This window comes from Corvus moneduloides, chromosome 7, assembly GCF_009650955.1.
Source record: "Corvus moneduloides isolate bCorMon1 chromosome 7, bCorMon1.pri, whole genome shotgun sequence".
NCBI lineage: Eukaryota > Metazoa > Chordata > Aves > Passeriformes > Corvidae > Corvus > Corvus moneduloides.
The window spans coordinates 19,617,941-19,630,195 of NC_045482.1; the positions used below are offsets into that span (position 1 = coordinate 19,617,941).

Consider the following 12,255-nt stretch of genomic DNA (forward strand, 5'->3'; position numbering starts at 1 on the left):
AGAAAGAACCAGACATCTTTATTCAATATTCTAATAATTTATACTGCATTTAATAACATGGAACTTACTTAAACATGATCTTTTCCCAGCTGTGCTTGCACCTCCTGAACACAAATTTCCTCCTCGATGGACCAGCTCAAGTTCCAAGTTTGTTCTGTAAGAAAAACATAACAGTATTGAATGGAACATTATTCAAGCTTCTACAGGCACAAATGAGTCATGACAAACTCCCAGCATACACTAAATAAAAGAATACTGTGAACTAATCCTTAGTGTGAAATACTGCCAAAATACACCTCAGAACCAAACAAACTTTATCAAGATATTGCCATATATGATTTTAAGTACTAAATTAACATAGTACTGTATTGAGCTGTGAAAGAAGAATTTAAAAAATGTTAATTCTGATGCTTTCTTCTGTATGCACACACAGCTCAATAATAAGGGAACTTCTGCGCAAATCTGAAAAGACAATACACAGATCGGCTAACTTTCAGTCAATCATATACATCTAAAAAGTGTTCTCTTTATTTTCAAGGCTTTTGTTTCACTTTAAACAACCAGAGAGTGCAATGGATATGGCACCAACTAAATATGAATGCAGTCTAAATTATAATTAAAGCACTGCCCTTTATAGATAAGTTAGTTAATAAAAGCCTTGGAGGTTAATTCTGAATGAAGTGCTATTCACTGCAGCTCATTAGTATGAAACAGGAGTTGTGTCACTAAACCTCTGCATGTCACACTGATGCTATCTTTCTTAGTATTATTGTAATCTGATACTTAGGCATCAATTGTTTAGGCCAAATTCGATAATTTTGTTTAATTTTGGAATTGGATGTTTAAGTACCGCATTATCTTTCACTCTCAAGATTTGGAGCAAACAATTTATGTTATATTTTCTGAGAGCCTGTTTTAATAAGTCAACATACATTTTTAATTAAAATAAAGACTATAATTCTATTATTCTGAAGTGTTGTTTTCCTAATTCAATTCAAACTGCAAATCTAATTCCAAACATATTTTGTCCTTTAATGAAAAAAGACACAATTTTAGGTTCGATATAATGTGACTGAATCCATACTAAAATCTGTTCTAGAATTTTAGGCACATAATGTATCCAAGCTAAGAACACACCTCCCCCTCCCCCCCATACCTTTAAGAAGAAACTACAGGATTACTTTTATTCAAAACAAATTATTTTTAAGAATTTCAGCTTCATCAACTTGAAAGAATAATACACTTTGATATGCAGTGTTTGTCCAGATACTTTCCTATGTTTTTAAAATAGAAACATTTCTGAATATTCCTATCCCTAAGTTTGCAGCTTATGCCATGCATTTCTGAAGGAATGCTTTAATCCTCTCTACTCAGAAAAGGCAATTTAACACTGATAATGTGCCTGCTCAGAGCTCCATCTGGTTGCTGCTGATAAGGGCATCTGTGTGACAGGGGAATTTTCCACTCTTCAGGCGATTTGCAGTGCTCACTGAACTTCTGAAAATCTACCAGCAAGGAACCAGGGACAGGGATTTCATATTAGTGGACAAAATAACAACTGTAGATCAGCATGTGCTAGTTCATCATGGGAATATGAAGGAAACCAGTATATTTTACTTCTACAAACCTTCTGATAACTAATTTGTAGAACAAAATTAATGACAGTCTTCCATTAAAACCCAGATAATTAAGATTTAAATCAAAAATACTACCTGAATATTTAAGAATAGTTTTCTAGATCTACAGTTTTGAATTTGCCTTTCACCAAGCCGTATGTGCCATTTCACAAAACAAACCTCAGAGACAATTCTGAATACTTCTTGCTGGTACATGTGAGGTGTCATACAGTATTTTTGCCATAAGGAATGTAAGAAAAGTTATTTCTGTGAACATATTCTTTGTTCACATATATGATACCAACTCTCACCTCCCACACCTCTTCATGGTCCTCAGCTCCCCAAAGGCAGCACCTTATAGCTCAGTTTTCTTGGAAATGTAAATATTAACCCTTTTCTTCAATATGTGTCTTTCAAAACATACCTGTACCTTGGCATAAAAATGCACAGTAGAGAAAGCATCTTCTGTGAAAATGAACACTTATCCTTCATAAAATATCCCACATCAGGTACAGACCTCAATCTGAAGGAGACCAGTGTATCTCCTCCCTAATTTGAGGTCCCTTCTGCCTTGAGGATCTGAGTACCCTTTGCCCTTTACTGAAGAAAAGTAGTGAAGAAAAATTGGGAGCATCTGATAGAAGCGTGGAACACAGAGTGGTCTCTGAAAGAATCCTTTGCTATCTCAGACTCCTCAACATGAAGGAAAGGGAATGAGAAAGAAAATCTATACAAGTGTCTTTTTTTTCCTATCTAGAAATCTTAGCGTCATTCATTGGAGCAAAAAAATTTGTAAAACACTGCCTTTATCTTCCTCACTCACAGAAAAAACCCTGAGAAAATGGATTTTGCTCAGCTGTCCAGACTCCTGATTAGAAACAGACCTACTTCATCCCTTCTTGTGAGTTTTTATTAAAGGAACATATTGGGGGTGAGAAGGGTGATCTCCTATTTCTCAGAATTCATACCAGGACAGAGTAGGGGGAAGTAAAAATGCAATGTCCTTTCCAGAAAGGGAATATATTTGGATGGACTTGCTCTTCCTATTGAGACAGAAGAAGCATACTAATAAGCACTATAATTTTTCTCACTTCAATTTGCAAACACAACACATAAATGGAAAAACCCCAGATAGAGACAGACTCAGAAGGAAAGAACACATGGCTCTTATATGTCCTCCAGACATAGCTGACAGAAAAACCAAAAGGTTTGTTTGCACAGCCAACAAAAGCATGAAACCTACTGCTATGCAATACAGGAACAGTCCTTCAAGATACCACCACAAATGACAGTGTTCAGTGCTATGAATGTGACACTGTTAAAACTGAAGCTAGGCACAGATGATTTGGGAATGACACACTACACTAATCTCATAAATGTCAGCAAAAACCAGGAGGAATGCATATCAAAAGGGTACAAATTTAACAAGATACGAGTGTTGGAAAAGCAGGAGGTAGCCAAGGAGCTGCTCTTCCAGCTGTGCATGCAGATCAGGATGCCAAGACCCAGAACGCCTCTTTCGCTAGGAGAACAGACAGCGGCTAGCCCTCCCACTAGGTGGTAAAGAGTCTTTTGTAATTTCTTCTCTCTGCTACCAGTGACATATGCCTGGGTAAGCAAAAATGAAGAAAAGCAAGTTCCTTTTTTCCTGAAGAAGAAAGAATAACCTGAAGCAACTGGCTACGTATTGTTTCACCAGTAACATTCTCATTCCAGCATGCAGTTAAGTAATCCACTTCAAAGCCAGCATTCAGCTGTAAATTAGCATGTTTTAGGACAGGAGATGATGTCATTTTCTGACTGAAAATGGAACATGACTTTTAGGAAGATTTAAGAGTGTTTCATTTACATGCAAATATATGGAGTTAATAAAAATATCATTGCATCCAAATGCTCATCTAAACAGGGGTTAAATACCAGGAAAAACTGTGTAACTGCTGTAGATGGTCTGACCAAAAACAATTAAATGCTTCAGAACACCTGGAACTAGAAGCGCTCAAAGGTTACTGGTTGGTAAGGAACACAAGGGTATCACTACCTCAAAAACAACTGCATGGAAATAAGGAAGAAACAGGTCAAATGACAGGAGTAACTTACAGAATGTAAATTACTTCAGTATGTCATTTTAATTATGGATAGTCCATTGTTTGATTACTTAAAATTAAATATATAATAAAATCATACAAAGAAAACTCTTTCCGTTTGGAAGACTACCAGCTGATTTACATACTTCCATAAATACAAACTGTAAAGTTATATTAAAATGTCTATTTAGAAGTTTATTTTTTTTAACCTATAGTTCTGATGCAATCATCAAGTAGTAGAAGCATGTAAATCTGAATTGCTGCACTAAAAGGCAAGAGACGTTAACCACCTTGAAGCTGATCTGCCAGGCTCCCTCCTAAGTGATCTTATGAGTTACAGTGACAATGCAGAAGGCTGGATCCAACATCTGAAATTCTTCAGTCATGGAAAAATAGGAAATTGCTGACACCAGTCTAACCATTATAAGAGGAAGAGGCTGCAAGGAGTACAAGTGACATATCCTAATCTTAGTGCTCAACCACACTTTCTCTCTCCAGCAGTGCAAGCAGCAATGAAATGCTGTTCTGGTTTGAGGAATTTTTTAACTCTTTGAATGAAAACAAATCTTGGGCTCTGAGTGTAAATATAAAAGTAATATATAGATACATTTGAAATATGTTTAGCTAGCCTTTTTAAAATTATATAACATTGCACCCAGAAATCTATTTTAACACCATTTTTGTATCTTAAATCGCATGTCAAGTTATGGTTACAAGTAATCATACTTTTATATGTGAAATATTAATTTTGAGTCCTTTGTATTTTTGGAAGGGTATTAAATTGTATTGATCAAACATGTAATTGCTAAAAAGCTTAACATTACTTATCCTCGTATAGCATATACCACTTAAAAATATAGAATAATCCTTCAGCTTCCTATGTATAAAATTTCATTGCTCTTCTTTATCAGTTAAAATACTCTGAAAGAATACAGATAGTATTTCTTTTAATAGAATTATACAATAATCTAAGTTGGAAAAGAATTCTGGAGATTAGATGGTCTAACCTTCTGTGAAAAGCAGAACCTTAGATTTGATTACCCAGAGTCCTGCCGAGCCAAGCCTTGAATATTTCCACTGCTTATATACTAAAGACACTCAACAATCAGAGTTTATGAAACTGCAATAAAAAAATGCTACTCAGTGGCATCACTTCTTTGCTTGCAGTTTCTCTGCAGTCAGCACCTTCCCTGCAGGCCTCACTAAGTCAGAGTTTAGAAAATTATTTGCTTAATGAGTATTTCAACTTCTTATGGGAAAACCTTGTATTACAGTAACTCTGACTACATTAACTATTCAGAGTACCTTAACATTAATGGTATAGATGGAAGGAGGGACTGATTTTCTTGGAGACTGTATATGACACTAACAGGTCTAAAACTACGGTCAAATACCACAAAAAAAATGCTGCTGGTTTTGACAGTTTTTCAGAAGTCTAAAGACTACACAAAGAGAAATTCCTGGTTGCTGATGTAAAAAAAAAAGCTCCTTCTGTGATTCTCATTTAAGTAAATAGAACTAATGTCTGGCACAGAGATTAAAAACACTTTGTGATTTAAAGACTAGCAATATGGCAGCAATATAGAAAAAGGTCTCATTCTGCTGAAGAGAGATAGAGAAGATTTGACAATTTGGGAAAGCAAAGTAAAAAAAGAAATGCAACATAAAATTTTGCTATATGCAAAGCAAAACCTTGAATTAAGAAGAAAACTAAACAAGCATACAACACAGTGTTCTCCAGGTTCTGTGCCACTGCTGCACATAACAAAAATTAACTGAGATGCACATCTTTTCATCTCGCATAATATAATGCCTGTACATGAAAATCAGATAATGTAACTTTGATGTACTGAGTACTCAAACAGTCCTTTTTGGAGAGGATGAAATATTTTTTTAATGCTTTTTTTTTGTAAAGAAGAAAGCTATGTAGTGACTAATACCATTAGTGAGAAATATAAAAGAAAAAATATTAAAAAACCCCCATACCCACCTGGCTACAGAATACATGAACAGGAAATCATTGTCAGGTGATCCAGGAGTCTTACTATAATCTGTATACTTCTTCTGTGTGGTACTTTTTATATCTTTCATTACAGATTCCATTTCTTTACTGAGGTTGGTTTCAGACTATGAACAAAGACACGAAAAAATATTAGTTAATTTTACCTGAAGAGATGCAGTAGCTGATTGTAAAGCATATCACTTTCATATTTGTAAAACACATTTGCAGGTTATGAAAAAATATGCATTAAAAGTCAGTATTCTGTCTCACAGAAGTGTCAGAATATTTTGGAAAGTTATTCTGATTTGTTCTGAATGTGAAAACATTACTGTTTTGTCCATCTCCTAAGTTTAAGAATCTCACTGCTTGCACTATTTTAAAGTACATCTGCACTGCACAAGTACACAAAGACACAAAGCATCTCCATCAAGACTGGAAGGTAATAAAATTTAATAGAATTTATTCTGTCATTCAGAGGACCTCAGGAAACATAGTAACATCTGCAAACTGCTTGTTTTGTGAAACAAATGGTCCATATCATATGAAGTTCTTAACAGACATTGTTTAATTTGCTTCCAGTTACAAGAATATTGTTGTTTTTTTCATTGCATGGAAATTATAAATATATTTTATATTACATGACTTTGGTCTATGTAAATTACTATGGAGAAACTGAAAATGTACTCAATAAAAAATTGTATCAATCACATTTTGTCACAGCTTTCAACTGTTTATTCTTAGCAGGCAATGCAGTAAATCTCTAAATATTTAAAATTTCTTGATAAGAAAACTACAGTATGTTGTCTTCCATAACAGAAGACAACAACCTTTCCCAGGTTGCCAGGTTTCTAAGAGATCACAAATGCAATATAATGTAAAAATTGAAAGGTAGAGGCAAATTAACAAGGATCTTTCTGCCTTACACTGATGCTTACTGGGAAAGTTCCCAGCTGTTCTTGAAGATCTTCCACCTCTTGCACAAGATCTTGCATACACTTGTTACTATGACTTTGCCAAACGCTTCTTTCCATGTTGTTTCCAGGATAACAAGGAAGAACACTGTTGGCAAACTGCCTACACAGGGGACAGGTAAATTCTCCTTTGTCCACTGAAAAACCCTGGAGGACTTGGTCATTCTAAAAGAAAATAAAGAAGATGTAGCTGAAATTTGCAAACTATTATAGTTTTCTTAGTTTGATATTTCAGTTGTATAGCTAAAAAAACTGAGTCTAAAACCTAAAACTGTAAAGAAAGAATAATTAGAATAGTTCCCCCTTTTACTGACAAAGGTCTTAGCTACTAGAGACTGTCTTATAATCCTCCAACTCAATTAATTTTCCTGATTTTTAAGTATTCTCCATTGTCAACAATATCTCCATTATAAAGTAGAAAGACTTCAATGCACTATTTCCAACATTTCATGCGTGTTGTCTCTTTCTGACAATTCCCATAAAGTTTGAGACTCCAAGTACAGCTGAAAAAACCTAATCACGTAGCCATTGGTGGGCAGCATGAGAAGAACCCTGATTATTTCTTGTATCACATGAAGGATCAAAAAATGGACACAGAAGTACATGTTTGGGAAATGAGGACGTGTCCTCAGTATTCCTCTTAACTGGCAAGCAACCTTGCTTCAGCTTTATGAATGGCCTCCATGGTTTCCCATGTTGGTATCTGACTGTATTATGTAAAAATAAATGTTTTACCCAGATGAACATAGGTCTATATAAACTATTTTGGTTCTAAAAATGGTAGTAAATAGTCAACACTATCATGTGCTCATCTAGGTACCAGTAAAATGTGCTAGGATCAGAAGTTCACTTAAATAATCTAGAAATCTTCAAGAATACAATTACGTGGAATAAAGTTTATTTCAAGTTTAATAGAGAATCCACCAGAAAAATTACTTCAGAATTTAAATGATGCAAAGCACTACTTTTCCAAAATTCTGTAAAGTGAGACTCTACCATGAAAGTTCAGATTTTGCTGCTATATTACTTTATATTTTTTTATATTATTTTATATTTATCTTGATGACACAATTACTGCTGCACGCAAATTTAAATTAATATGGACAAGAACAATTAATCATGGGATCCATGAAAGGTTGCACACCTAGTTTGTTTAGAGGTTAAGTTTCACAGTATGAGCAATGCTGATACTAAAAATACAAGGAATTGCTCACAGGTTTTCTCAAAATGGGAAGAAATCAACAAAAATTACAACCCCCCCCCCCACCAAACAAAAAACAAAAGCCCCCCCCCAAACACACACACAAAAAAAAACCCCACCAAAAAACCCACCAAACCAAAAACCTGAAGATATATCCTGCAAAGTAATCTTGAACAAAAATGCTAGTTCATGTAAAACAAGAAGTCATCACTTAGTCTTTATTTTTTTGTGCTGGTTAATTTTGTAAAGTATTTTTTCTGATATATCAGAATAACTGAAAACAAAGTACTTTTGTTAATAATGAGAGATTAAGTTATCAAGTTCTTGAAACATAATAAAACCATTGTGTACATTCATACATAACATGTGATTGATCTGAACAGCATAAATCTAATTGATTTCAGTAAGAGCAGTTCAGATCCAAATAAACAAATATGATCTTCAGTTTTACTTACTCGTAAGGATTCCATGTAAGATTTGTGACAATCTATGTGTAAAGTGTGACCACAAGTTTGTACATAAACACCTCCTTCCCAGCCTATTGACACTGCTTGTAGGCAGGAACTCTAAAACAAAGCACAGACAGTAAGAAAAAAACCAACAATTATATATAAAGCTATAAAATTATTTGCCAAAACTTCAAGATTTACAAGATACACAGATTTTTATTTGCATGCTATCTATTTAAAAGATATCCTGAGGAAATAAATAAAAAAATCCATTTTATAAAGTGTTTATTTATGCTAACTGACATGGCTGCCATTATGCCATTCTTTCCAACAAAGAGCCAAATAGTTAAATTAAACTTCTGCATTTCTTGTCACTTAAGATAACGACTTCTTTAAGGAACCTCTTGTATTACAGCATGAAGGTGGGTCTAACTCCAACAGCTGTTCCAAGAGCAGAAGTTATCTCATTTACTAGGGCAATATACTGTTCCAACACATTTCATTCTGTTTTGTAGATAACCAAAATAACAATACCACAGTTATATAATTAAACCCCACTCTGTTATTAAAATTTAGTGTAAACACTTATGGGATTTAATGAGTTTTTGACCAGCATCATATATAACTCACCATAATTGGAAAAGAGAACAAATACTTGTTTAGTGAGCTCAGTTTTATACTATGTTTGTTTTGAAAACATTGGCCTTATTTGAAGACTGCACTTACAGCCTACAAGTCCAAGAAAGTTACCCCACTGGTATCTTTTATTCAGGAATTAATGAACTGAAGAAAATCACCTCTGTCACACTTACCAGGAATTCTAGAAAATTCTCTTGCAGAGTATCTAACTATAGTCAGTCTAAGTATTAAATCTCCATTTCTCAAAGATTTCATACACAGACTGAAATGTACATTTAAAGAACAGAGAAAGATTTATGGCTACCAGAATTGGAAAACAATTTTTAGTGCAGACTCACCCTAAAATGGTCTTAAGGTATGATATAAAGTCAGGGTACCATTAATAACTCTAATACTTGCATTTTCTAAGGGTGTCCTAGCATCTCTTTTTTCTTTTTTTTTTCCCCTGCATATGAGCAGGAAATCAAAGCAAAATTACAAATTTTATCTATGGGACATGTTCCTGTTTACCGTGGCTCAACCTGCCCTTCATAATGTGCTGTGAGCCTCTCAGACCATAATATAAGAAAGACTTTCTCCTGCTGGTTCCTGCATGATTTAGTAGACTGCAGCATTAAAAAGGTTGTATGATATATCTGGCTAAGCCCTGCAGGACCCATGGCTCATTCAGAAAATCATTATTTACTGCAGGTATCTAATGAGGCTATTGAGTAGCAGTTGCAAAAAGAAGAAAAAACAACCCCAAACAACAAAACAACCCCAAAGTCTTAGCCAGAAAGGCTTTACTCTTTTACTCTTGAGCTCAGAAATAAGGGAGATTCCAAAGCAAGCCATAGGCTTGGGACGGAGCACACCTATATCAAACTATTGGTTACAGAGTACTGTGTGATTCTGAAAATAGTCCTATCAATGCAGTGTATGAAATTTTATCTCCTAATCCTTAGTCATACCTCTCCATATTAAAAATAATAACTTCCAGTGATTTTTCCTTTAATGGGCGAGAACTCTACTCCCTGACAGAAAGCATCAAATTCCAGGCAAGAAAAGTGCATAAAGGAATCTCTACAGAGAGAAGTGATCTGGTTTGCCCAACCTCTATGCAGCATGCAGCTTCTGAATGGCACTTCTTGTTGTTTTTTTTTTCTTCTAGCAGAATAAGCTAGATCATATTTCATAACTTAAAATGTTTACATCTAAGTGAAATTATTCACTTGCCTCCTGAAATCCATTAGAGGAAGGACACTTGTTGGAGAGGATACAGTTGATAAACAAAGGGACTTCTTATTGCTTAGCTCAGCTGAACAAGACACTCAAGATACTAGCAGTGTTTCCATTTTTATGTCAAAAGCAATTTAAGGATTAGTTCTTTCATGCAGAGACTTTTTTTTAGCACAGTAGTGACCTGAAAACATGCAAGCAAATATAGCTAATTCGACTAATGTTTGAATCAGGACTGGAATTTTTGACAGCAGGATGCATTTGCTCATTGCATTACAGTGTATGTTAGACTAATCTGCTGATAGTGTTACTGCACAGAAAGGGAAACACACACTTTAGTAAGATCAAGTTCTTGGTAACATTTTACTTGGAACTCCTTCCACTTGTAGTATGCAAACATGCAAAAGTAAAGCTCCACTTCAGCATTACTTCAATGGTTTTTATCACTTCAGCAGGAAAAAATATTAATTAACTATCTGAACCTAAACCAGTATCATCAATGTCAAAAGAAGAAAAGCTTGTCCTCAGATTCTTTCTTAGCTAAAAAATCCTTTGTTAAAAAATAATTTTTTGCTTAGGTCTTTAAGAGTTTCACTTTCTAGCAAGGAAATGCATGATATTTGCCTTTGAATAAGTTGCTTTCTGAAAAGATTGACCAATTTTTAAGACTGTATCAAAACAATTATGAATTTTACTCTACATTAATCTACATAAGCAAGCTTGGCTGCAGTTGGCAAATTTTAGTTATCTGCGGATGTCATTATGAAAAAGCTAGCAACTGTGCTAGAATAAAAATTGCCAGTTTTTCCAATTTAAAGCCAATATTTAAGCTTCTAAAGGCTCATTGCTTAGAGATGCTGAAAAGCTGGCATCTCACCTAGGACTAGTCTACAGAAGCTAATTTAGGGTCACAGGTTCCGCATTATTCTCCCCAAGAATGATTTCTCAGAACAGTTGTGTATTATCTTACATAGCTCTTTTAGGCACTAGCAAGGGAAGTCAAAGGCAGTACTTCCACAAAGGTCTACAATTTAACATGTCCTCTTAAGCAACAAGAATTGGCTCTCAAAATTAAACGTGAAAAGCTGTAATTTGGCTTTGTGAAGTAATGTAAAACTCTGTTTGGAACAGCTAACAGAACTGCAAAGCAGACATTTACTACCAGTTAATGTAAAATTGAACCTCAGATGTTGCGCAGAGTAGAGGATTCAGTAGAAGAGGGTGCGTTGTACTGGTTTCTCCTTCCCATCCACTCATATTCCCCTTCTCTGTAGTGGCTCAGGAAACTGTTACAGATTAAAACAACTCTTTCCACTTACTCTGTGCTGCCAAAATACTTTTACCTGATTAAGAGCAGTTCCTTGACTGGGTTCTCTGAATGGCTACAAGAGAACTGATGTTTGCTTAGACAGCAAACCTACATTTCAATTGTGTGGTCACACTGGATTGTGAAATACCTTCTTCTAGAGAATATCTGTGCAGGTATTTAATGACTATGTAGAGCCTGTAGATATACTAGATGCCTACTGCCAAAAATATAACTGGGGAAAGCCAGACACTATTTAAAAATAAGGACCCTATCAAATGTAAACCCTTCAGAATGACTGCAACATGAAAAAGCATTCACTAAATGTAGAAATGAAATTAGAAGAAAACTCTAAGTTGTAATTTCATGTATCTTTTTATACACAATTTTTCCTTAAGTGGTAGTCTTGCTCCCATGAAATCCTTACATCTTTGAAGTATCGCTGTAGAGTTGTCAGCCTCACGTCGTGCAGTGCAGCACAGGTATCCCAGGGATAGATCTGCTCCTCTTCAGTAGTTGGGAGTCTCTTTGGCTCAGTGCTATTGCGGCATTGCCCCAACACTGTGCGAAGAAAAGCAGCAATACACAATGCAATGGGTAACAACTGGCTAAACAATTAAGAAAACAATCAGGCAATTTTGGTTTGTAACTATAATGTGCTTTGTTAATGTTAAAAAGTCAAAACTTACTGAACAATCCAAATACTGGAAGTTGTGCTTTTGCACTTGTACATGAAATACATATATATAAACACACACCTATACCCACA

At 34.9% G+C, this 12,255-nt stretch overlaps 1 protein-coding gene across 6 annotated transcripts in view; it reads right to left on the reverse strand.

Moving 5' to 3' along the window:
• UBR3 (ubiquitin protein ligase E3 component n-recognin 3) overlaps nt 1-12,255 on the reverse strand; it is a 109,319-nt gene that overhangs the window by 35,312 nt on the left and 61,752 nt on the right. For 4 of the 6 annotated variants that reach the window (XR_004241368.1, XM_032115131.1, XM_032115129.1 and 1 more), the window contains 5 exons: nt 11,914-12,047; nt 8,330-8,440; nt 6,626-6,838; nt 5,691-5,827; nt 69-154 (listed from right to left, as the gene is read on the reverse strand). Coding sequence is in view for 5 of the 6 variants with exons in the window: in XM_032115131.1 (XP_031971022.1) it covers nt 69-154; nt 5,691-5,827; nt 6,626-6,838; nt 8,330-8,440; nt 11,914-12,047 (681 nt within the window). In the remaining variant the exon portion in view is untranslated. The remainder of the gene's footprint in view (nt 1-68; nt 155-5,690; nt 5,828-6,625; nt 6,839-8,329; nt 8,441-11,913; nt 12,048-12,255) is intronic. The other 2 variants (XM_032115132.1, XM_032115130.1) reach the window with 1 other exon arrangement.